At 36.3% G+C, this 26,594-nt stretch overlaps 1 protein-coding gene across 21 annotated transcripts in view; it reads right to left on the bottom strand.

Moving 5' to 3' along the window:
* The window catches only part of NBEA (neurobeachin), a 644,629-nt gene that overhangs the window by 440,304 nt on the left and 177,731 nt on the right, over nt 1–26,594 (bottom strand). For all 21 annotated transcript variants that reach the window (XR_014819172.1, XR_014819171.1, XM_021065197.2 and 18 more), the window contains 7 exons: nt 22,902–23,010; nt 13,940–14,021; nt 13,593–13,716; nt 11,603–11,795; nt 8,581–9,597; nt 6,683–6,900; nt 4,005–4,158 (listed from right to left, as the gene is read on the bottom strand). Coding sequence is in view for 19 of the 21 variants with exons in the window: in XM_021065197.2 (XP_020920856.2) it covers nt 4,005–4,158; nt 6,683–6,900; nt 8,581–9,597; nt 11,603–11,795; nt 13,593–13,716; nt 13,940–14,021; nt 22,902–23,010 (1,897 nt within the window). In the remaining 2 variants the exon portion in view is untranslated. The remainder of the gene's footprint in view (nt 1–4,004; nt 4,159–6,682; nt 6,901–8,580; nt 9,598–11,602; nt 11,796–13,592; nt 13,717–13,939; nt 14,022–22,901; nt 23,011–26,594) is intronic.

The raw sequence follows: 26,594 nt of genomic DNA, 5'->3' as shown, positions 1-26,594 counted from the left end.
ATACTAAATTTAATTGTAATATTAGATTTCAGTCAAACTGTTTAGAAAATTAAACTCTAATAAATGTTCATTTAGTCAAATGCAAGCTCTTATTTAATAGGAAAGGATAAATTTATCTTAAGCTCTGTTGATGTTGGATGGTCAGTAATAAGAAATGAAGTTTCACAGTAAAATATTATACTACAGCATTTGTATTTTATGTGAAAAGTCAGTGGGTCAGCAAACTAGGACCCATAAGTCAAATATAAATAAAGTTTTACTGAAACACACCTACACTTACTCGTCTGTGTTATGGTGTATGGCTGCTTTTGCAAAACGACAGCAGATCTGAATAGCTGGGATACATACCATATAGCCTGCAACCCGAAAATATTCATTGTATGATCTATAAACAGAGTAAGTTAGCTAACCGCTGCTTACTTATATTTATTTGTTAAATACATTTCTGTCTATAATGTATGAGTATTTTGAAAAACTCCACAAACCTAACCTATCACAAAATTACCTATCACTCAAACATTAGTTTCAAATGTTTCTATAGCTCTTCATATATCCAGGACTGAACTTCTAAAAGCACTTATGTGACTACATTTCCCTTTGGTAATCTGTATACTGCCAATGTTTCCTTATTCCATCCAAAATTCTCTTTGGCTTTTTCTATTTTAAAGTGAGGTAAAAAAGCTCCATGTCTTCAGTTCTAATGTCTTTATTTAACCTCTTCCTTCCTTTTTCCCTCTACTACATGTGATTTTTAGCAACAGTTTTATACAATCAAGTAACAGAAAATGTTATTCAACTGTTGGCATCGATCATGTTTTCTCCCGATATGAAGTGGGAGAAAGGTTCTTCATATTTCTTTTAAGGAAGCAATTTATTCAAAGAACATAAAATTAGCTACATTGTACAGCCAGGCATAGGTACAATCAGTTAATGGACCAAAATAATGGAAATATAGAGACAGAGACAATAAAAGTTTCTACAAGTGAATGAATTCCCACATCTGTTGAAAATGGCCTGGAGTTCCCATCATGGTTCAGTGGAAACAAATCTGACTAGGATCCATGAGGATGCAGGTTCGATCCCTGGCCTCTCTCAGTGGGTTAAAGATGTCGCATTGCCGTGAGCTGTGGTGTAGGTCGCAGATGAGGCTTGGATCTGGTGTTGCTGTGGCTGTGGCACAGGCCAGCAGCTACGGCTCCAAGTTCCCCTAGCCTGGGAACTTCCATATGCTGCAGGTGCAGCCCTAAAAAGACCAAAAAAAAAAAAAAAACAAAACAAACAAACAAACAAAAAAACCCAGAAAAAAAAGAGAAAAAGAAAATGGCCTAAGAAATAAGTACTGTAGTTTCAACTTCCAAACTATAGTGGTCAAAACTGCACAAGTAATAACTTTGGAAGTCAAATCTCAATTAGTCAGCATCTTTACTGTATACTCCTTATTAAGGAAATAAGCAAATTTAGGTAGTGACATGTTATTTAAATCATAATGTTTACTGATACTTTACTTCATTAATTTAGCATTTTCTCTATCCTGGTAGAAATCTTGAAGTTTCAAAATTTCGATGACTATTAAGTAATGTGAATATCTGAAATCTATAAAATTGTAATGTTTATGGCTAACTTTAAAGATTATTTTTGTTCTACAGAAAATTTCAAAACAGTATTATATTTTAAAGTGAATTTCAATATAACCTTTTAAAATTTCCTGACAACAAATGAAAATTTTTAAGACATAAAATATATACGATGAAGAAAAACGCAAGGATGAACCATTAAATCAGTCTTCAACGTACAGAAGAGGAATAAAAACCCTACACCTCTTCCTGCCACAATATTAGAATTAGAATGTTTTCTTTCTTTTTCTTTTTTTTTTTTCCCCTGGCTGCACCCATAGCAAGGGGAAGTTCTTGGGCCAGGGATCAAACTTGTGTCATAGCAGTGACAATGCTGAATCCTTAACCACTAAGCTGCCAGGGAAATTCCAGAATGTATTCCTATAATCATACACAACTCTCAATTTACCAGAATTTAGTATAAATCACAAAAAGAAATCAGAGATGAATAAGAAGGGATGGGGAGGTCTCACTGCAGCTCATAGGGTTAAGGACCCTACATTGTCTCCATGAGGATGTGGGTTCGATTCCGGGCCTCCCTCAGTGGATTAAGAATCTGGCATCGCTGCAAACTACAGCATAGGTAGTGGATGTGGCTCAGATTCTGTGTTGCCCTGGCTGTGACACAGGCCACAGCTGCAGCTCTAACTGGACCCCAGGCCTAGGAACTTCCATATGCTGCAGCCTTAAGGAAAAAAAAAAAAAAAAAAAGACAAGAAGGGATGAAGGGATAGTAGAGCAATCTCACAGGTAGTACCTGCACCCTGCAAACACTGTCAACTATTTTTCTTCCCAGTTCCATTTCCTTGGTCAGTTGCTGATTTCATGAAACCCTAATGACCCTTGTGCTGTACTCCCTCCTGGATTAGCCTTCCTGTCTTTGGAGACTCTTAAGTAAATTCATTGATGAAATAGAAGTAAATGCGCCTGTGAGGTGCAGGGCTGCTGAGGATACATTCTTGTGCTGCTGATATTTAAGTTTCGATGCTGCTTTGGGGTGGTGGCATTAATACAGGGACAGTGAGAAAACGAGTCATGTAGAAAAAGGACATTAATGATGAAATAAATCCAGAGATCAACTTGGAAACACTGGCTCATGAGCAAAAGACATCTTAACAAAACAGCAAGTTTTGGCTGGAAAAAGGACACATTTTAGACTTAGGGATGAGTTTCCAATACAGTAGCAAGAACACAGTTAATATGAGAAACAGAGTTCTACGTTCTTTCCCATCTGAGCAATTAGCTATGGAGTCTATTTTTTAAAAATATGAATCAGAGATATTTTAAAATGACAATTATAATATAGTTATTTTATTTATCCATTATATTTTAAGTGACATATAAATAATATTAAATGCCTTTCAAACTTATTACATTAATACATTTCAACATCTTATCTATTAGAGAGATAAGTCTATATTTTAAAAAATACATGTTGAACTAATAAATCATGACAGATGAAAAAGTCATAAGACACCACAACTAACATAAAGGTTTTGAGGTTTTTTAAGGATTATGAAATTTTTCAGATGCAGAAAAAAAATGTTACTTATACTTTTTCTGTATGAGCAACCTAAGTTTTAAATAAGAAACACTCTAAAAATATATTCATTTGATTTCCTTTTTGAAGCAAATCACTGACTTCAAGATTAAATCTCAGAGAACAGAAACATAAAAATCCTATATATAGTTTAAAATAATATTAATCTTAAAAATATTTCAAGCAGCTCATGAGACTCTGCATATCTAAAGACGACTCTCTCTAAATTTAGATTCATGAATCTAATTACTATGCAATAAACATGTACTTGTATTTGGAACTTCAAGACTTATGGGACAAGGATTTTAGCAATTTATTATGCGCAGAAAATAAAGTTAAATCATTTATGGTTATGTCTCTCCCTAAAGCCTATTCATCAAAATTACCAGAGAAATACTGTCATAACCATACATACCTGGAACCCAAAACTGACAGTAAAAAGAGATGAAAATATAAATAAATATAATTTTTAATTATATTGCCAGGAGTCCCCGCTGTGGCACAGTGGGCTAAGGATCCAGCATTGTCTCTGCAGCGGCTCAGGTTGCTGCTTGAGGCACAGGTTAGTTCCCTGACCCAGCAGGGGGTTAAGGTTCCAGTGTTGCCACAGCTATGGCCTACGTTGAAGCTGCAGCTTGGATTCAATCCCTGGCCCAAGAACTTACATATGGCTTGAGTGCAGCCAAAAAAAAAAAAATTAAATTTTTTCTAGAATTAAATTATTTGATTAAAAAGTTTCCTTTGGGGAACAAGTCTTGTTAAAAATCCATGTTTACAGACTAGAGCGCCGCTCACATGCTCTAGTAATGTAATTATAAAATACAACCACTAGATGGAGGCAAAGTACTTACAGTTGGTGATGTAGCAGCTGAGAGCAAAGGTAAAATTCCTCCGCAAGCAATGATAATGTTGTCTACCATTTGAGAAATGAGGTGAATTGTGTTATGTACAAAAATAATATTTTCATTGCTATTGACAAAATCCATTACAGACTTTGTGGAATGGCTGAAATAAGCAGAAAAACACAACACAAATGAACATTTCTTTGGTTTAAGAAGTTAAGATTTTATTTATAAATGTCATTTTTTTAAGTAAAAAAAGAAAGCCAGGCAACTTTAAACTGAGGTTATTAAGAAAAGAAATACTTTACAATCAAGATAGCATATTACCAAAAACTTACCATTCATCTCTGCATGGATTTATTTTTGTGCATCCAAGTATATTAACGTATTATTTTGTTTCTGCTTTAAAAATAGTGTATTAACTATATTCAAAGACATATGACTAGACCAATGAATCTGGCTCACAAAAATCATTTTTGCCAAAGGTGCTTGTTTTGTATTAAGAGGCAGCACAAGGGGATAGTTGCCAACAATCTGCTGCATATCCAGCTGTGACCGGCCGTATTAAAAATATATACTGCCAGTTGCGGAAGTGGAGTAATAGGGGAGTTTAAATGAATCAGTAAAAATTCAAGTACTACTGAATAAAAAAAGAGAAATAGACCTCAGAGGTCAGCAGTACAGCTTTGCCAGACAAAACATGCAATACAGATTCCCAGAGAAACACACTGCTTTAGTTTGGTGTTAATCAAAAATATGAATATTTTCTAACAGAAAAAAAGATTACTCCATGATCAAATTTAGGTCAACAATTCTCCTCTTTTTAGAATTACAAAATATCATCTATTATATTTTAGATTTCAAGATGTTTTCTCCAACCTAAAAATTAAAGTGCTATCTATCTTTTAAATTCTGTCTGAGGAATTTATGAAAGTACATAAAAGAAAACACAGAAAGACCCACATAGCATGTAAAAGGAAGGGGAGTTGGCCATCACTCACTCGGGGGCCACTATGACTAATAATTACTACCGAAGTTAGTAAATTACACTACACATCTCCACACACTGATACTCATATAATAGTGATGTATTTCACAGTATTCCACTCTCCTCACTTACCATCCCTAGGTAACTGAGCATGTCATAACTTTAGCAATGGGAAGTCCACTGTTTCTATCACATAAGTAGACTAAGGACAAAGTGACCAGATCAAATCAGAATTAAAAACTTCCTATGGCAGACATCGATTGCTTGATGATAGTTACACCCTATTCCCTGCTGACACAATCTAGATTGTGTTCTATTACTGTGATTAATCAGGTATGAGAAAGAGTGGCTTCACCACAGCTAGTAGGTTTGTAATCGTATTGCTCTTTGGAGGCCAGTTATTATAATCCCATTGCCTTGTGCTGGTGATTGACTTAGAGAAGAAGAGCATATGATTCTACTGGCACATGAGGCATAGAAGAAAATTCCTTGAGGGGCTTCTTTTAGAAAAAAGAAGATGAAGGAGGATGAAGAGCAGGGAGGAGGAGGAGGGAAAGGGAGAAAGGAAAGAAAAAGGGAGGGACAGGAAGAAGGAAAAAGGGGATGAAAGGAAAAAACCAGCCCTGCTTTTCTAGTTGGGGAGCTTCCTATGTCGAAGTGATGCTGGGAGGTGAAGCAGCCACCTTGAATCTTGGAAAGAGTTCAACTCGGAAAAGCAGAGAAGCCCGCTTGAGTTCTGAGAACACCGTGCTGCTGACTGTTTAAGTCACTGATGGTGGGCTACTCTGTACACACAGACATGGATTTCCTAATTTATCGGTGTGAACATACGAATGACACACTCATAACTGATTAATCGTTGCATATATGCTATTAGAAAATTAAACTGAAAGCGGCAAGGCCATTTTTAAATTTGTAAGCTTTGTTTTCTTTTATAAATTTATTCGACTTATTTAAACCAAAAAAATAAAATAATCGAACATGTTTAAAACTTTTTCTTTAAATGATTATAGGAGAACTGATGTCTATTCACCACTTAAATGGTATAAGCTCTAAAAATAAGTATCATCAGGTAATTTTAAATTTTATTTGAATACTTTATGTTACAATCTTATTACCATGAATAACTGTAGCATATGGTATTAATTTTAACAGGAAAAGATAAAAATGTAGAAATATATACGAATTAACACTGAACTTTTTTTGGTCAGCTCTCTTTTCCCTGTGGCATGTGGAATTTCCCAGGCCAGGGATCAAATCCAAGCTGGAGCAGCTGCTGAAGCCGTGACCTACAACACAGCTGCAGCAATGCTGGATCTTTAACCTACTGTGCCATGCTGGGGATTGAAATGGTGCCTCCAAAGAGACAAGCCAGATCATTAATTAACCCACTGTGCCACAGCAGGAGCTCCCTAAATCTCTTTTTTATATAGAAAAAGCAATGCCAGGTTTCAAAATTTTGCTTTTGAATTGTCTTAAGCCTGAATTCTTGGTCAGCTTCTAATCTGAGCCATCCCAGGCCTTATAACCATTACGAAGAGATTTATATTTCTATAAAAATTTCAATGTTTGATTATTTAATACATTTAATTTGAGATTTTTAATGATCTAATTTACGTATTTATCAGTTGATGCCACTAATTTAAAATATTCATTTTTTTCAAGTGAAAGGAGTCTTATTTATAGAAAAAAAGTCTACCTCCTCCAAACATGTACATCTGTTTCTAATGCAAATAGCAAATCGGTGAGAAGTCGTTGGTGCATTGGAGACCATTTAAACTCAGGAATACGAAACATCGTAGTGCGTGGACCTGGGCTGAACTGGCGCCTCTGTTCCTCAGTCATTGGCATTCCTCGAAATCCTAAATCAACTCGGAGATCTCTGTCTTGTTGTGTGATCGACCGACCCTGAACAGCCTAGAGACAGAAAAGGTGAACTTTTGCAGAGTGCAAAAGAAATACTTGATTTCAAAATGAAAACAGTGAATACGGTTAAGTGAGTAAAGCTTGTGCATAGGTAGGCGTAGCATATTGTATATATGATTTACCTGGTGATTCCCTGGAGAGGAACCTTTTTGAGAAGAAAAAGCTATTGTTATTTTTACTTTGCTGTTTCATAAACTAGGCAAGGTGATCAAATACTTAAGTTTAACACCAAAGTTCACACTGAAAACCAGATTCTCTTTAGCTCTTTTTCTGAGTCTACATTAGACCACATTTCTTCCTTATAAAGGGAATAAATAACTCGAAGTGACGCATACAGGTATATGTCATCAACTAATTGTAATTAGAAACACGGGTTAAAAGAAATATTAATTGAATAGATTCAAGTTAATGTCAAAGTCTATTTCACTCATGATATTTCAATTTGGAAAAATAAAGGCATTTTATGTTAGAAAGCCAGATAAATGCCTCGGAATGATAGTGGTTATTATGCTCAGCAAACAATACACCATACTTTCCTTTATTTTAAATTTGTACTTAAATCAATATTCCCACCCTGCACCAATTATCACTATAGCACAACTGCCACAAAAATGGAAAGGGGCAGTATCTAATAGAGAAGAAAATAAAAATATCTTTTCCACACACAGAATATATTTTCAAAGATTCTTATTATGAGGGTACAAGGATACCAGCATAGCGTACTCTCTATAACGTAACTCTAAAGGGAACATGTTAGATGGTTCTTTGAAGATGTTAAAAGGTGAATGGAAAACCAGGAAACAACATGAACAACAACAACAACAACAAAAAACAAATCATTACGGGTAAAAGATTTCTTCAAGTCTTAACCATATGGTATTATTTAGTCTAGAAAATAAGTAAGTAAAAACTCAAAGCTCAGCAATTAAAATGCATATCTGAAAACATCCCGTTTTTAGCTTTAGTGAGGCCAAAACTAAAGCACTAACGGTCCCCCACCACCAAGGCTAAGAGTCTCTAATTTTGTCATACAAATACCTATCCATGTGGTTGTAAAGAAAATTCTCACTGCTAATAATTCCAAATTCTCTCAGCCATATTACCTACCTCACAGGGTTGTTGTGAGGATTAAATCTGAAAACATATAGCACAGTGCCTGGAACACAGTAGGCACCTGATAAATAACAGTTCCCTTTTCCCTTCCCTTCATTTCATTTATCAGTTCAATCTGGGCTCCAAGTCCTCTTTTCTATAATCCACAGATCAGGGTTTGGCCTGAAGCTTAAAAGGTTAAAATTAATCAAGTGTTCAGAAGGAAGGTCTTGAGCACACATGTGTAAATGTAGTCACAGAGCCATAGAATATTAACCTTGTAGAGACCTTAAAGGTCATACGTCAGTCAGGTACAACCTCTTGTACTGTGTACGAAAATTCAGGCCCAGAGAGGTTGAGCAAAGTTACATAGACGGAATGTGGCAGAGTTGGATGTATGATTCAGATATTTTAAATTTCTTTTATATATACCACCACACGATTCAATTCCACAAATTACTATTCTACCATAATTAAACATAAACATGACGTAAACTGGTAAGAAATCACGCTGCTCTGGTGCTACGAACTCCGTCTATCTATTCAAGGCCCTTTCAGAACGCGTCTAGGAGGACTTACCTGTGTTGTAGCGGTGGTCTGGATTTTTCGGATTTCCTTTCCCGATTCTTTGCCATCATCAGATCTCTCGGTGTCTGAAATTATACTTCCCGCATCCAGATTTGGTACAACTTTGCTGCCAGAAGATTCTGTTTCCAGAGTTGTGGCAGTCATTTCGGCATACTCTAGCCCTTTAGACGATGGTGCTGGGTCTCTTTCAGAAATACTGCTCATTCCATCAGAAGTTGTATGGATTTTAAACTCTTTTTCTTCTATTATACTTGATGTACAAGTTAAGTCTACACTACCAGTCATGTGAGCCAGCAATCCAAGATCATCACCAACACCAAGATGTACTTGCGTGTCCTGAATGTTTGGAATAATGTGATTGCTAGAAAGTTCAGGAAGGAGTTTCTCCTCCTGTTTGGGAATTTTATCAAAGAGAAACGATGTGCTACTGTTGGGAAGGTCATCCTTCTCATCTGCTAAAGTTATCAACGGACCGTTATCCTTGTCTTCATTTTTTTTAATGATACCGACACTTCCATGTACATTGTTCTGGAGTTTCTCAACAGCAGCACTGTATACATTATCCAGCAAAGACTCAACCTCCACAAGGGCACCATTCTCTCCACCTACTAAAGTCTCTGGGGACAGATCCATATCATCAAGCTTTACTTCTGTTGCCTCCACCTTCTCTGCTTTGATATCAACTAAAAGATCGTGCACTTCCACATGTACACCACTTCCCGGTCTGTCTGAATTTCCAAGAATATCATCTGACACTTTTGTGGACATGAGCAAGTCTCTAGTATCTGTGCTGACAGGGTAATCTGTCTCACTTTCTGGGCTCTGGCTTTGTGAGAGATCTTCTATCTCTCGAATTTCCATTCCACCTTTTGCTCCTGTTGTCTGTGACGAAAGACCAGAGATGGTGCTCACATTCCCTTTCTTTCCCTTTTTAATGTTTTCCTCCTCTTGTCTCTGGTACTCTTCATACATTTTGGCTAGGTATTCCTTATGTGCTTCATAAGTGACCTTAGGAAGAGGTAAAGAAAACATGAAGGGGTTTTGTATATTCAAGAAGAAAAACGAATGATACAAATCAAAGTATGAGGATAACAGCAAAAATAATGTCAACAATTTTAAGATTTCGAACAGGGTACATATTAACCCTAAGACAAATGCTCATTTTCATCAAGTAATTGGAATACCATCAAAACGGTCATGTGTTATTTGTAGTACTGTATGATTTGTCCAAAGACATACAGTTAGGTAAACTGACAACATTAAAGTTTTAGTTGAAAAGATCACTTCTTTTAGGTTAAGAAACTCAATACTACCCCAGTAAATATGCTGGCTGAGCTCTTACATATTTGAGTTATGTGAGCTAATACAGAGAGCTAGCTAATAATATACAATATACAAAGTACTATTACTACATCAGTTTTCACTATCTATTACTTACATGCATACTTATTGCAACAAGTGAGGTAAAAAAAAATAGCACACACCTATAAATGTATACATTAATAAGCTGTTAAAACATTACAATTTTACCTTTATATGGGCTACTTTAATTAGTTATTTTACATAGGCTTGCTTAGGAATAATCAGGATATGCATTTCTTGTGCAAACATGAGTTTGCCTATAAAACACTATTTTTCAAACTTATTAACGCAATAATAAAAGTGAGATACCAATAAATTATAAAATATAAATTTATAACAGAAATAAAAGGTCTAAAAATTTTTTCAAAGTATAAAATCTGGTAGTTCCTGTTGTGTCTCAGGGATAACAACCCTACTAGTATCCATGAAGATGTGGGTTCGATCCTTGGCCTTGCTCAGTGGGTTAAGGATCTGGCATTGCCATGAGCTGTGGTATACATTATGGACTCAACTCCGATCCTGCATTCCTCTGCCTGCGGCACAGGCAAGCAGCTGCAGCTCCAATTCAACCCCTAGCCTGGGAACTTCCATATGCCACACAGGTGGCCCTAAAAAACAATACAAAATCCTTCCTTCTAGACATATATGACATTAATTTATATTTAAATGACAGAATTTTAGGTTGAGGGACCTTCCTTTGAAGATTATCTTAATATAAAACCCTTTAATTTTACAAAAAAGGAAATCAAGTCCTAAAAGAAAGGGAGAGAAAACTATGGCCCATGGGTCTAGTCTCCTTATCAGCTGTTTTGGTAAATCAAGTTTTATTAGAACACGGCCATGTCCATTCTTTACATATTTTCTATGCTATTTTCACACTGCATGACAGAACTCCGTAGTTGCATTAGAGGCTGTACAGCCCACAAAACCTAAAATATTTACTATCTTCACCTTAAAAAACATCTTCTAACCTCTGCCCAAAAGGACTAAATGAGTTTCCTAAGGCCACAAAACTGAACTGTGGCACAGACGCCATCAAAAGCCAACTTCTGACAACCATGATTTTTCTATGACACCACAGGATGAGGAATCTTAACTCTGAATTTCCAGAATCTAATGGGTACATACTTTAAGTTAAAAGTTAGTACTTCTTTTTACTAAAAATCAGAAATATTTCAAATATAAACAAACATATAGATTCTTAGGATTAAAAATAAAAATAATGCAGTTAAAAACAACACAGAACTTAAATCCTTTAAATGTTTTTAATAATTCACTTAGGAATAAGTAATTACTTTAAAAAGTATATTTCAGGCTCTTTCATGAAACATTCTTACAGGAACCAGTAGGTATGTTTTAGTTAAAAGAGTCAGACGCAAGTTCTCAGGTCTGATACAAAACATATATGAGGGTCACCTTTGGAGTTTCAAACTCCTAATTTATAAGCTTGAAGTTTAAATTACATGATCTATAAAATACTTCAAGCTTTAAAGGTGTATGAACTAAGGGTGAAACAAAAACGGAAAAGAAAATGAGAATAAAAGAATCGGCCATAATGCACAATGCCCACAAGATGGCACCAGATAAGTGTGTACAGACATTTAATCCACAGCTGAAATCCTGATGAATAAAATGCTAATTGCTTTGTTACCTTGGAGTGGGCTATTGAGAGTGTATCCACCCAGACTCTCCAGCCTCCCCATTCATATTTTATTGCATGATACAAAAGTATCCGGAAGATATTGTAGACCATCTCAGTAATCTTCTGTTCCTCAGAATTTTTAGGATTGATATAGCCAAGAGAAAACATCCAATCCTGCCACACTGAACACTGCAATAAGCATCTAGTGGGGGGGAAAAAAAACTCATTAAAAATTATTAAATCAGGGAGTTCCTGTAGTGGCTCAGCGGTAACAAACCTGACTAGCAACCGTGAGGATGTAGGTTCGATCCCTGGGCCTTGCTCAGTGGGTTGGGGATCCAGCATTGCCCTGGGCTGTGGCGTAGGTGGCAGATGCAGCTTGGAATCCCCGCCGCACTGTTGTGCTGTAGGCCAGCAGCTTCAGTTCCAATTAGACCCCTGGCCTGGGAACTTCCATATGCCAAGGATGTGGCCCTAAAAAAAAAAAAAAAAAAAGTTAAAAAAAAATTATTAAATCAGGAGTTACTGTTATGGCTCAGCAGTAACAAATCCCACTAATATCCATGAGGATGTGGATTCAATCCTTGGCCTTGCTCAGTGGGTTATGGATCCAGCGTTGCTGTGAGCTGTGGTGTAAGTCACAGACATAGGCTGGCAGCTATAGCTCCAATTCTACCCCAAGCCTGGGAACTTCCATATGCTGCAGGTACAGCCCTAAAATAAAAAACATTTACTAAATTCTATTAATATTTGCTATTTTGAAGTTGAGATAAATAGTGAGAACATGATCTTAGGTAAAGCAAGGTATACAGTCATTCTCTACATTCAATACCCTACGGCTGGAATGACTTTCCCCAATTCTCTACCTGGAAACATCAATATTATTATCTAAAATTGTTTTCCCAACTTCCCCAGTGAGATTTAATTATTGTTTCTCTACTCCCTCATAACATCACTCAGATGCACTTAACACATTATAAATTAATAACTGCTTTATTATTATTTTTTCCACCGAATTGTACTAAGACTGTACACCAGTATAACCTGTGCAGTCCAGGGCTTTTTTTTTTTTTTTTTTTTTTTTCTTTTTTTGGCCGCACCATGGCATGGGGGAGTTCCCAGGCCATGAATCAAACCCTTGCCACAGCAGCAACCCAAGACGCAACAGTGACAACAGTGGGTCTTCAACCTGCTGAGCCACAGTGGAACTCCGGCGCAGTGCTTCATACACAGCAGCTACTTCAGCAATAGCTATTAAATTCATGACTCAGGCAGCAGTTAGGTCTTCAGACTATATCTCATGTCCTCCCAGCAAACCAGCATAAAAATGTATGATAATAATCAGTTATCAGACTAATCTAAGAAAAGTACGGATGATAAGAGCAAATCCAAAACAATTAAAACTGAGTACCGTTGGTGGTAGATAGGTATCAAGAAAAGGGACAGTGCATTTTAAATAAGGGTTTGTGCATATGCGTATTGATATATATGATTAAAATATAACATATACATAATTAAGATCATATAAAAATAAATAGGAGTATATGAATGCAGATTATATCAAAGAACTATGTCTTTTCTAATGATTAAAAGTATTTAGCAATATAGGAAAGATTTGAATTTTTTTTTTTTTTTTGGTCTTTTTAAGGCTGCACCCATAGCATAGAAAATTTCCTAGGCTAGGGGCTGAATCAGAGCTGCAGCTGCTGGCCTACACCACAAATACTGCAATGCAGGATTCAAGCCACGTCTGCGACCAGGATTCAAGCCACGTCCGCAACCTACACCACAGTTCATAGCAATGCCAGATCCTTTAACCCACTGAGTGAGGCCAGGGATCAAACCTGTATCCTCACAGATACTAGTTCAGTTCATTACTGCTGAGCCACAAGAGGAACTCCAGATTCGACAGTTTAATCTTTGTAAGAGGCTGAAAATAAAGGAGAGAAAAAAAGGTTAGTATGGAATAAAGTTTTGTTACAGTGTTCAAACTGCTTACCTTCTATTTTCTCGGCTGTTACTGAAAAGTTTTATCATATCAGATAAAAATAAACGACGAACTTCCATCAGTTCTGCACTCGGTGTAGAGTTTTTTAACAAAGTTGCCACTACCTTAAGAATCACTGTAACCAAACAAAAAAGGTGAAGATTTATAACTGCATCATGTCTTCTACTCAAAAATTATTTACTGATTTTCAATTAAATGCCTATCACTATGGTAGGTAAGTTTTGTGTCACAAACTCTGGAAACGCCATACTGTTTATGTGGTTAGGAAAGGTTGTGATTTAGTTTCACATGTTACCATGTTACTACTGCATTACAATAAAGAACTGCTGTTTGCTCACTTGGATTCTGAATTTTCACTGTAGAATCTGGCTCTGGATGTGGTTTGTGTACAACCTGAGTACATACTTGCTCTGTCAAAATCTGAAAGACAAAAGAATTTGAATTTCATTTAGAAATAAATTCATAATTGCAAATTATAGATATACAAAGAAATAAAAAAAAATGTCAGTTTGTTCAAATGAAAAGAAACATCTAAAGTCTTCTAGCGGATTTCACATAGTTCTAAACTCTTTATGGTTTTCCAATTTTGCCTGTTATAGATAAAGACAAAACCATGACTGATATCTACAGAGGGAAAGATTAATTAGGGGCTCTAATAAATAATTCTGTTTAAAATAAATTTTCAGTGTACATCTTTAATACATTTAACTGTGAACTGTAAACATTTGGTTATCATGTCATCATTGATTTAAAACACTTAGAAATTAAGTAAATAAGAAAATAATGCCTAAGCCTGGGTCCTAACTTCAAATGAAGTATAAGGGAAAAATCTTTGTAAAATATGTGACTTACTGACATTTACTAATGAGTTCTTTAAAAACTTCTTTCAAATAAAAATGACAAAAGTTCACCAAATAAAGGAAAGACAGGCTTCTAAAACATTTACTCCTTTTCCCACTAATACCCAGGCTCTATGAGTGCAGGATTCTTATATCTTTTCCACTGTTACATTCTTAGAAATTAGCATAGTGCCTAGCACAGTGCCTAACTCACTGCCAGCAGTCAAAAAATATTTGCTAAAAAATGGATAACTTAATTGTATATAAAATATGGATATATGGCTGTCATTGTATTTTAACTCCAGACTCTGTTTACCCCTATTCTTGCATATATTAAAAAATCCAACAAATAATACATATATTATTTTATATTATGATTTAAATTCCTGTTTAGTTTAACATGCCAAGTTCTGACTGAAACTTTTAAAATAGTTCAACCTAAAGTAAGATACAAAAACTCTGAGGAAACCATAGAAGTTAAGTTGATAACCTAGTTGTTTACAGTTCTGTTGTAAATGCTGGGGATGGAGAATAAAGTAATCAAGAGACAGGGATGGCCCTTTCTAATTAGGAAAAGATCATGACATCTAGCAATGGCATTTTTTCTTACCCTTCTGCTCAGACTTCATAAAAAAAAAAAAAAGAAGAAAAAGAAAATTTACTTAGGTATATTAGGAATATATATCAAAAAGGTATTGACTTAAAAATTAATCTACTATCATTAAAATGATAAATATAGGGCACAAGTACCCCTTTCTTCACTCCCATACTTTGAATAAAACCAACACTTTGTGCTTAAAACTAAACAATGCCTCAGAATCTTTTGTCTGAGCACTGTAGACATACACTACTAATCAGACAAACCTGAAAAACAGAATAAAAACTTCTCTGAAAACCGTGTACCAAAGAATAATCAAGGGGTTTCACATCCACTAGTCCAAAAAATGCCCTGGTATAGACCTACAGCCCAATGGAAAAGATGCTGAGAATTCCGGTTACAAATAAGGAGATTCAAAACAACTGCTTAGAACAGACTAGGCCATACTCTTCCATGACAGAGATTAGTCAAAACGTTCTCACTCCAAAAAGTAGAACTCTCATTGCACAGAAAACAAAATTTATCTCAAAGAACCTCCAGTTTTACAGTTGCCCTTTTAAGCCTCTATTTGATCATCTAACAGTGAGGGTAATAACGGCCTTGCCTATTGAATAAAGCTGCAAGGAAGATCAAATAAGGTTCCAAAACACTTTGAAAACTGTATGTCATAGTTTTGTTTAAATAAGAGTTTTTCCTTACAAAAAATATTTAGAAATTCAGGTCAGCAGGTGTTTATTAAGAAGCACCCAGTACTCACATTCTGCTACACATTTGAAATGGGAAACACAGTTGCTGGGTGGATCTATATTTCTAGAATAAGTTATTTAATTAATATTTCAGAAACAAACATAAACCCATGCCTGTCTTAATTAATAAAATGTTGTGGTTTCTGTCATTAAGAACCCATATGAGTTTTAAAAGTGGGGGAGGGAAATTGGGGGGGAGGTATAAATAAAATAGACAAATGTAGAGGTAGACATTTAATTAAAGGATAGGATTCAAAATGGGCCAGGAAGTTTGACTGCACTTGGTTAGAGACATGCATAGGAAATTATCCCTGACTCCTGCCAAAATAATAGGATGGAGGGCTCAGACCCAGGTATGGACATGAAATTCAATGTATCTTTAAGCCTTATAACACATCTCAATTCACATTAACTCAAAAGCCAAATGTGACTAGTGGCTATCATATCAGACAGGGCTGATAAACAACAATAAATTAAAAGAACAGAGGTAATTTGATAAATATGCTGTTTATAGATAGGGATTTGAGGCTAGCATTATACATTTAGATTTTATTTTATAAATAGAATTATCTGGTAATTCATGAGTCACAGAAAGACTTTAGGGGCTTAAGCAGGAGCTACTGATGCCTCATCTCTGACCGACTGACTCCCTGGCCTCACTGTGCATAAATTATTTTGGATTAGTAGGTTCAACTTTTAAAACAGGAAGAGTACTAGTTCACTTCTTAAAACAGCAAACTATTAACTTCACTGTTATATCGAACTGCTTCTACAGGTATTTGGAGGTCAGAGAACCTTTATATTTTCACATTTTGGACAAGCTATATTAGTTAAATTTCCCTATTTGATGAGAATTTAAGGTCAAATATATTGTCTGAGACTTAATTTACTTTACAACTAGATGCCACTCTTCAAAATGATGCAATCTTTAAACTTTGGTGATCCAGATTTAGCCATCTACCATCCTGTTGGTCTACTAATACTATTTGGTTTACTAGTAGTATTAAAGCTTATACAGAAATCCCCTTTTACCTTTTTGTGGAATTAACAATGCTAACCAATCATATCATAACCATCTTTCTTTGTGTGTGTGTGTGTGTGTGTGTGTGTGTGTGTTTTAGGTCTGCACCCACAGCATATGGAGGTTCCCAGGCTAGGGGCCCAATCGGAGCCATAGCTGCCAGCCTACACCACAGCCACAGCGTCAGATCTGAGCTGTGCTGCAACCTACACCACAGCTCATGGCAACACCTGATCCTTAACCCACTGAGCGAGGCCAGGGATGGAACACTCAACCTCATGGTTCCTAGTCAGATTCGTTTCCGCTGCGCCACAACAGGAACTCCCATCTTTCTTTTTTGACCTTCTGTGTGGTTATGTTAGCCTTTCTTTTTAAAGTACCCTAATTAACTCAGAGTCCTTCATTCCAATTACCTATGACTATTTTTCTACTTTAAAAGCCTATATCATTATCAAATTGATCAGAGAGAGACCTTAAAAGTTAGTTCCTTCATCATTTCTGAACCTCTACAATATCCAACATCCAATATCAGAAGATTCAAATTTATTCTTTCTCCACCTAAGACATGGAATCAGAGATAAAATGTGAACACTAAGTGGGTGCCTGTGAATACAGAGGGTAAAGATGCTGCTGCACTTGCTGTTGAGCCACTTTCAGGAAGATGAATAGAAATACATATGAGTGTGTTTACACAAAGGAATTTTTCTTATTTCAAGGTTAGAAGTACATGATGACCTCTAAATTCAACATATAATTTGAATACATATGATCTTTTTATTTTAATATAAGGTTTCAGTGACACACAAAGACTTTCTATTCTATTGACACTATTAACTCAAAGCAAACAGGGGGTCAGGGATTTGAGGTGACAAGAGAATGATTAAAAACATATACAGGCTACACTGACCAGAGCAATGAGTAGGTAAGAAAGCCAAGATAAAAACACAAGTTAGGGAGTTCCTATCATGGCACAGCGGAAACGAATCCTACTAGATACCATGAGGTTGTGGGTTCAATCCCTGGCCTCGCTCAATGGGTAAGGATCCGGTGTTGCCATGAGCTGTGGTGCAAGTCACTGACGCTGCTCGGATCTGGCGTTGCTATGGCTTTGGCATAGGCTGGTGGTTACAGCTCCGATTAGACCCCTAGCTTGGGAACCTCCACATGCCATGGGTGCAGCCCTAGAAAATACTGAAAGACACACACACAAAAAGGTTAATCTATATTTGACACTAGCATTTAGAATCCTAATCTGATACTGTAGAAAGGTTTTAGATAAGAGGAAGAGATTAGGAGTTCTCGTTGTGGCGCAGTGGCAATAAATCCGACTAGGAACCATGAGGTTGCTCAGTGGATTAGGGATCTGGTGTTGCTGTGAGCTGTGGTGTAGGTTGCACATGTGGCTCGGCTCTGGCATTGCTGTGGCTGTGGTGTAGGTAGGCAGCTGAAGCTCCGATTTGACCCCTAGCCTGGGAACCTCCATATGCCACAGGAGCTGCCCTAAAAAGACAAAAAAAAAAAAAAAGAAAAAAAAAAGGTAGGGGGGAAGAGTTTACTGCTCTTGACTGGAGGTAGATTCTGATATTTTCGGCCTTATGCATATATACTGTGGGAAATGTCTATTTTGTGGCCACTTTTTAGTGGTATGACATAACAGCAAATTGTTTAACCTGTGAGTCTCAATTTGCTCAAAAAAAAGCAATAAAAATATGAACTTTATTTGCTTGAAGAACCTGAGATAATGTATGTAAACAGTTACCAAGGTCACTATCATAGAAGTAGCTATTATTAGGGAAATACAAAATCAGAATCAAGATGCTCTGAATAGAGCAGGCCTTTCTATTAGTGCTTATTCAGTTCTACAGGCAAAATACTGGAGCAATACTAAAAAATTACTATAATTTTTAAAAATCGGTCATCTAGAGGGTAAAGTTTACAAATCATGTAATTTGAAGAATGATTGACACAAAGTTAGAAGATTAAGCTTAGAAATGAAAAAGACAAACTAGCCAAAAGAGCTACTTCATTTATCTAAAGGGCAGCAAGTCTTAAATTTACTGATGAAAATACAGAACCAGACATCTGAAAATTATGCCCTGTAGGCCAAATCAAGCCCGTTTTTGTAAATACCGTTTTACCGGACAGCCACATCCATTTGATTGATATTGTCTATGGCTGCTTCTGAACTACAACTGCAGAGTTGAATAGTCACCACAGAGCACACACAGCCTGCTGAATGTTTGTGTGTCCCTCAAAATGCATATGCTGAAACCCGACTCCCAGTGGGATGGCACCGAGAGCTGGGGCCTTTGGGAGCTGATGAGGGCTGCAGAGCATTCGTGAATGGGATTAGCGCCCTTATAAAAGAGACCCTGGCGCGCTCCCTCTCCCTTTCTGCCATGTGAGGAGGACAGAGCGAATAGATGGTTTATGAAGCAAGTCCTCACCAGGCACCAGTCTGGCAGTACCTTGATCTTCAATGTCCCAGCCCCTAGAACTGCAACATACTAATTTCTGCTGTTTATAAGCTGCCTAGTCTATGGTATTTCATTATGGCATCCTGAATGGACCAAGACACCTTCAAAGCCTAAAAAAATGTATTATTTGGCCCTTTATCATAAAAGCAGGGCCTTCCCAACCAAGATGAAAATTTTATAATAGGAATTCTTGCAGATTATTGTGAAGAAGAAAAGGCAGGACATGAAACTATGTGTAGGACAATATTTCCTAAGAGATGTGTATGTGCATCTGTATGTATAAGCAGGGAAAAGCTTTTATATATATTTTTAAGTATTAATGGAGACACTGGATAAATTTCATTTTAATGTTTTCCTGTATTTTACAAATTTCTATAATAAATGCATATTAATTGATATCAGATTAATACATCATTATGAGTAAAAGCAGCAGAGGGGAGAGACATTTCTCTACATGCAGCAGAGACAGAATTTTAACTTTGCGGCAAAGTTTTTATAGAAAGGTCAGATATTGAAGTTCCCATTGTGGCACATCAGAAACAAATCCGACTAGGAACCATGAGGTTGCGGGTTCGATCCCTGGCCTTGCTCAGTGGGTTAAGGATCCGGCGTTGCTGTGAGCTGTGGGGTAGGTCACAGACGTGGCTGAGATCCCGAGCTGCTGTGGCTGTGGGAACCTCCATATGCCGTGGGTGCGGCCCCATAAATACAAAAGACCCAAAAAAAAAAAAAAGGAAAAAAAAAGAAAGGTCAGATATTAAGTATTTTAGTATTTGTGGGCCACATGTTCTCTCTCACAACTACTGTCATTGCAGTATGAAGTTACATAGAGACTACACTTAAATTAATAAGCATGGATATCTTCCAATAAAACTTGGAAATTTGAATTTCATGTGCCACAAAATATTCTTCTTTTCCCCTGCCATTTAGAAATGTAAAAACTATCCTCTGCTTACAAGCCATGCTAAAACCATAATTGAGCTATACCTGGCTGACGGCTTATATGAAAAAAAAAAAAAAAGCAGCACTAGGAGTCTGAATTAGCACCCTATTAATTTATAGTACAATTCCATTCGAATCTTAGCATCTACTCTCCTCAATGTCTCTCATTTCACTTTTCTATTTTTATGAAAAAAATCTGCAATGATGAGGTACTGTCTTATATTTTCTGAGTCAGAAATACTATTATGAGTGTTAAATAATGTCAATATACATTCTTTTATTAAAGTATACTTGATTTCGGAGTTCCCATCGTGGCTCAGTGGTAACGAACTACTATTCATGAGGACGCAGGCTAGATCCCTGGCCTTGGTCAGTGGGTTAAGGATCCAGCATTGCCGTGAGCTGTGGTGGAGGTAGCAAATGAGGCTTGGATCCCGAGTTGCTGTGGCTGTGGTATAGGCCAGTGGCTGCAGCTCTAGTTCAACCTCTGGCCTGGGAACCTCCATACGCTGTGGTTGTGGACCTAGAAAGATAAAAGACCAAAATAATAATAATAATAATGATAATAACATAAAAATAAAAATAAAATATACTTGATTTATAATGTGCCAATTTCTGCTGTATAGCAAAGTGACTTGGTCATACAAATATATAATTCTTTTTTAAAATATTATTTTCTATCATGGTCTATCCCAGGAGACTGGAGCAATATATATTATTTTAGCACAACTAGAGTGTCTTTGTAAAACAGACACAATACTTTGCCATCTGCATCTACAGCAAAATAGTCCAAAATAGTATGTTAAATGATATGCTAAAGCGTGAGAGCTGAAGGACACTTTTCTCTTGTTTTGACATGATGGGTACACATGGGTATTAAAAAAAAGTTAGGTTGGGCAATATAAGTGGTACGTGAAATACTGTCAAGTTACTGATTGCACTGAGCAGCACTGCAGTGATGAGAGCATAACAAACACTCTGATGCATCTACTCAGCTCTGCTGCTATGATGCAAAAGCAGCCAAATGCAGTATAGAAGAGAATGAGCAAGGCTAGCTTCCAACAAAACTCATTACAGATGCTGAAATTTGAATGTCATTTAAGTTTTACATGTCATACATTGTTTTCCTTTTAATTATTTTCAACCATTGAAAAATACAGGGAGTTCCTGTAGTGGCACAGTAGAAACGAATCTGACTACGAACCATGAGGTTGTGGGTTGGAACTCGGGCCTCGCTCACTGGGTTAAGGATCCAGTGTTGCCATGAGCTGTGGCATAGGTCAAAGACACGGCTCAGATCCTGCGTTGCTGTGGCTGTGCTGCAGGCCAGCATCTGTAGCTCCGATTAGACCCCTAGCCTGGGAACCTCCATATGCCATGGATGTGGCCCTAAAAAGCGAAAAATAAAAAAAAATATAAAAAATAAATATATAAAAACTATCCTTAGCTTGTGGCCATACAAAGACAGACATCGATAGTTTGTCAATTCCTGCAGTACAGAAAAGAAGTGGGATCTCAGAAGATCAGCTGCAGGAAAGTAGAATTAAGGACAACATAAGGAAACATTCGTTAATATTTTACTGGTATTTAAGAGAACAGCAACTCTGGGAGGTAGTACACATATTTCATAGAAAATACTGAACCCAAGTTGTACGGGCATCTGTTAGAAATAAAATAAGAAAAAGATTTCTGAATTGAAATGATGAGATCTAAAACTTCTCCAGATAACATTTTTACAGATTAATTTTTACCTACATTTTATCTCAGTCTCAACTCCAGGTTAATGCTGGTAGTTGCTACATATTAGAGATAAAGAGAAGGATGAGGGGAAAGGGAAAGGGAGAGAGAGAGAACAAATACATAATGGGTGTGGTTTATATGAGAAAAATTTTGCAAAACCGTTCAAATGACCCATATTCAAAGAAAAGACCTAGGACCAACATCAGAAGACCGGCAAAAAATGTATGTGGGGAGTTTCCATCTGCTGCAGCAGAAATGCATCCTACTAGGAACCATGAGTTTTCGGGTTCGATCCTTGGCCTTGCTCAGCAGGTTAAGGATCTGGCGTTGCCGTGAGCTGTGGTGTAGGTTGCAGACTCGGCTTGGATCCCGCGTTGCTGTGGCTCTGGCGTAGGCTGGTGGCTACAGCTCCGATTAGACCCCTAGCCTGGGAACCTCCATATGCCACCAGGGCAGCCCTGAAAAGGCACACACACAAAAAATGTACATGGGTTTGTTTGTTTTTTTTTAAACAAAATTATAAAAATGTAAGTATGTGTTCATCTTTTTTTTTTTTTAAGGATTACTACTTTTTTGGTTCAATGAACAACTACTTTTCCAATCAGATAGACGGTTTTCACTGCATACATTTAAAATCATCATACACTTTAAAAGTTCCTGCCATGGCTCAGTGGAAACAAATCTGACTAGTATCCATGAGGATGAAGGTTTGGTCTGGCCTTGCTCAGTGGGTTAAGGATCCAGCGTTGCCATGAGCTGTGATGTAGGTCGCAGATGTGGCTTGGATCTGAATTGCTGTGGCTGTGGTATAGGCTAGCAGCTGCAGCTCCAATTCAACACCTAGCCTGAGAACCTCCACACGTCGCAGGGGCGGGCACAAAAAGACAAAAATAAAAAAATAAATAAAATCATACATTAAAAAAAATTTTTTTTTTACCTCATAAAGTGTGTTGTATGTGGTGACAGTCACAGTGTTTGTATGCAACATCAGTCTTTCTCCAAGAAGAGTGAAAAGGCTATGGGTATGCATAATTTCAACTTTTCTCCTGGAAAAAAAAGGGGAAAAAATATGCTACTATGAAACATATCAGATTTTCTGATCACATGATTTTAGGATAAGTAAGTAAAATCTATAAGCAGATACAGAATCATATAAGTAGTCATTTTTTTTACTACCTTTCATCTATAAAAAGAAATGACAGTTTATAGCTCAGCTGTCTTCTAAAATACAAAGACTACTATTTAAACAATTCCTAGACAAAATATTTACCCAACTAAATGTTAAGTGCACAAACTATAAAACATTGTATAAATGTTGATAGCTATTATTTTAAAATTTCTAATAACTATTCAGGAGTTGTTTTATTAGGTTAAAATTATCAGTTTCTGTTAATACGGCTTTCTGTTAAAGTCTATGAAATAATCTGTTACAAATTTTAAATAAAAATGTAAAATTATGGTTAAAAGTGTGTACAAAGCAAAACAATATGACAGAAATAAAGGGGATTCATTACTGAATGAATATTTGTGGCTCATTTAACTATTCCCCCTTAAGTCTATAATTAGAACAGAAAGCTCTATTAAAGGCCTCTTGGGACACTTAGCTCTAGTCTAACTAATTATTATATGACTTTCATTCATGTAACATTCTGAGAAGTCAAGATCTGGAGCTCCTTGGCTCTCAACCCTCAGTATTTTATTTCTTACCTTGATTTTCTCTTGCTCCCTGTTTGGATTTGACAACTAAGATATAAACTCACCAGGTAAACACCAAATCTTTGTTTCTTTCTCCCTGAGCCCGCAGCTATACTATAATTCCAGCCTCTTTTAGACTTAGGTGTGGCCATTTAACTGGGTTCTAGCCAAAGGAATTTGAGCAGAACACTTATGGGTCATTTTTAGGCCTGGCCCATAGAAAAAGGGCTCCTCCCATGCTCCTCCCCAAGGCAGCATACAGGAGCCATATGATGTAGACGCAGAGATGTAACTGGAAGAAGCAGCCTGAGTCTCTAAAATACAGTTTGAAGAAAATTACCTGCTGAGAATATCTATTTGGATTTTTAAATGAATATGGAATAAACTACTAGTTTGATAAGTTACTAAAATGACATTGTTTGTTATAGCAGCTATTGCTACGTTAATTAATAAAAAAATTAAATAACGAACCACTTATCCAGGTACCATTCACCTGGAAATCCTCTTTTCTAACATCAGCCTTCAAGCTCCACAACGCACAACAACAGAGTCAGGGCAGCTGTTTCCCCACACCCCAATCCTCCTCAGGCCAGAGAGGGAAACAGCAAAATTACCTAAATCCAAGAGGAAGCTAGGGCATGTGTTTAATGGCTGTGTTTGTAAGACACTTAAATAAGACTGGAAAAAGTCAAATGGTCACTTAAAAAATCTGGGCAGATTGATACTATGGGATTATGGAGGGGAAGATGCTTTAGTCTCTTCCAACTCAAGCCACATCTAAGGAAAGGAGACCTAATGTTTTCATTTGCTCCCAATCAGGAAAAAACAAAACACCAATGTTTACCCCTTGATACACCTCTTTGATACATGGAGCTGGTAGAAGTCATCTAAATTAGGCTGTCTGGAATTTAGAGTAATCTCTTAACTCTGACACTACAATTTCAGCTACTGAAGAAATTCATGCGCTCTTGACGATCTATATCCTCCGAGGTAAATGTTTATGCAGCAGCTTAACTCTAGCTCTTGGGGGACTTGAAGAATACTGCACATTTACACCAGGGAAGAGATGAGTCAGGTTCCTCTGGCAGTTTGCTTTAAAACAATGCTCACCAATAAATGCTGCTGCACAGCAGTCAAGCTAGCCCCAAACGGCAATCATCGCTTGAGGCATAAAGTGGGGACACCGGCCCTGTATATCACATAATCATCCTGTTTCCGACAGGACCTCTAATGAAAGATCCAGCCCAATGCATTCAGTTCAGAAAGGCTTCACTAAGCCATACATTCAAGAAACTAGCATTTCGAAACTGCTTAACTTTTAAGACCTAAATAGACTTCAGAATTTAGTGCCCATTTGCTTTACTTTTTAAATTTTACAAGATTTCTGCCCACTCGGATTAACAGTGCAATTTACGGTCTTAAATTAACTTTTAATCCATACAAATCACACACTTTCTAGCTTACTAAACATTCCATTAAAAACACACTCCAATTTCTTTCTTCACAAAACAAACCACCATTTTTATGGAGGATGGTTAAAAAAAAAAAAACACTTCTTATAACAAATTCAGAGAATACGTTGGAACATGACAAGGACAAGAGAAAACCCGTAATTCCATAATACAGAGATAATCATTACCAACATTAGTTTACGTTCGTCTACACTAATTATGTTGCACATACACATATGACAGATATAGATGATATCAATCAAATGGATATAGTTCTATGTAAAATAATCTGTAGCTTGTGTCCTATAAATCAATAATATACTGTCTCTTGTATTTTCACTGTCATTAAATACAACTGATAATCAGAATGTAGCACCATTTATCCATTCACTACTACTCTTGATCATTTATCTTATTTCCAAATTTTTTCCATTATGAACAAAACTTTGTCCTTTTACTTAAATGTTTTGGCATATCTTAGGGTAATTTCTTGAAATGGAAATGATAGTGTTAAAAGTTGTTACAGTTTATGTTATGAGACTTTGCAGTTTATGGCTTCCAAAAACACATGCATTCATATTCCAACATCAAGGTACAAATGCATTTACCAGCAGTTTCACCAAGCCTATGTATAATAATAATAGTCAATTTGATAGGCAAAAATTAGGTCTTATTTTAATTTGGAAGAAATGCTGATAAATTTTCAAAAATCTTTTGACCATTTACATTACTTAGGACAACTGCTCGATACCATCCTCTGACCGCTCTTTCCTCTGTGTCGTCATCTGCTTTCTTGCTGATTATAAGAACCCTAATAATATTAAGAAAGTTATTCTTTCCTTAAATAATTAACAAATATTTTCCATTTTTTGAATTTCAGTGGATTGGGAGAGAAGACGAGAGAGAAAACATGATTTGGGGTAAGATTCTCTCTCCTTCTCTATCCCCAATTCAGACATTAAACAGTTTTTTGCTGCTAATTATTGAATAGTCACAATTTAATGATGTTCCTGACATCTAAAGCTACGTGCATTAGCATGTGTCCCTGGGGTTTCTATTTACCTCTTTTTTTAAGCTCATTCCTTGGTATAAAAGCTACTAGACTCATCACAATAAACATTCACTATTCTTATTTTTAACCTTATATTGACATATTTCACCCGTTTGTTCACCTGAGTTAATTTTATAATAGTTTTTGAAAAAATTTTTTAAAAAAGTACAGTGGGAAAATAAAAATAAAAAAATAAAAAAATAAAACCTGGAATTTTCTTTGAAACACTGCATTATGTTTATAAATTCATTCTTACGAACCTTTATATAATTGATTCTCTCCATTAAGGTACATAGTATAGCTCTTCTTAACTGTAGTTATTAAATTTTTTTATGGTTTTCAGGAAATGTACTAAAATTTTACTTACATTTTAAATTTCCTCCCTAATAAACAGAAAGAACATTTTAGGCTACTATTCTATATAGTATTCTAT

Source organism: Sus scrofa, chromosome 11, assembly GCF_054392235.1.
Source record: "Sus scrofa isolate SSC_HxYL_T2T_F1_AM1 chromosome 11, Sscrofa_HxYL_maternal_Yorkshire_Landrace_v2.0, whole genome shotgun sequence".
In the NCBI taxonomy this organism is placed as follows: Eukaryota; Metazoa; Chordata; class Mammalia; order Artiodactyla; family Suidae; genus Sus; species Sus scrofa.
The sequence above is the reverse complement of the archived record's forward strand: the minus strand, read 5'-3'. Positions and strand labels throughout refer to the sequence as shown.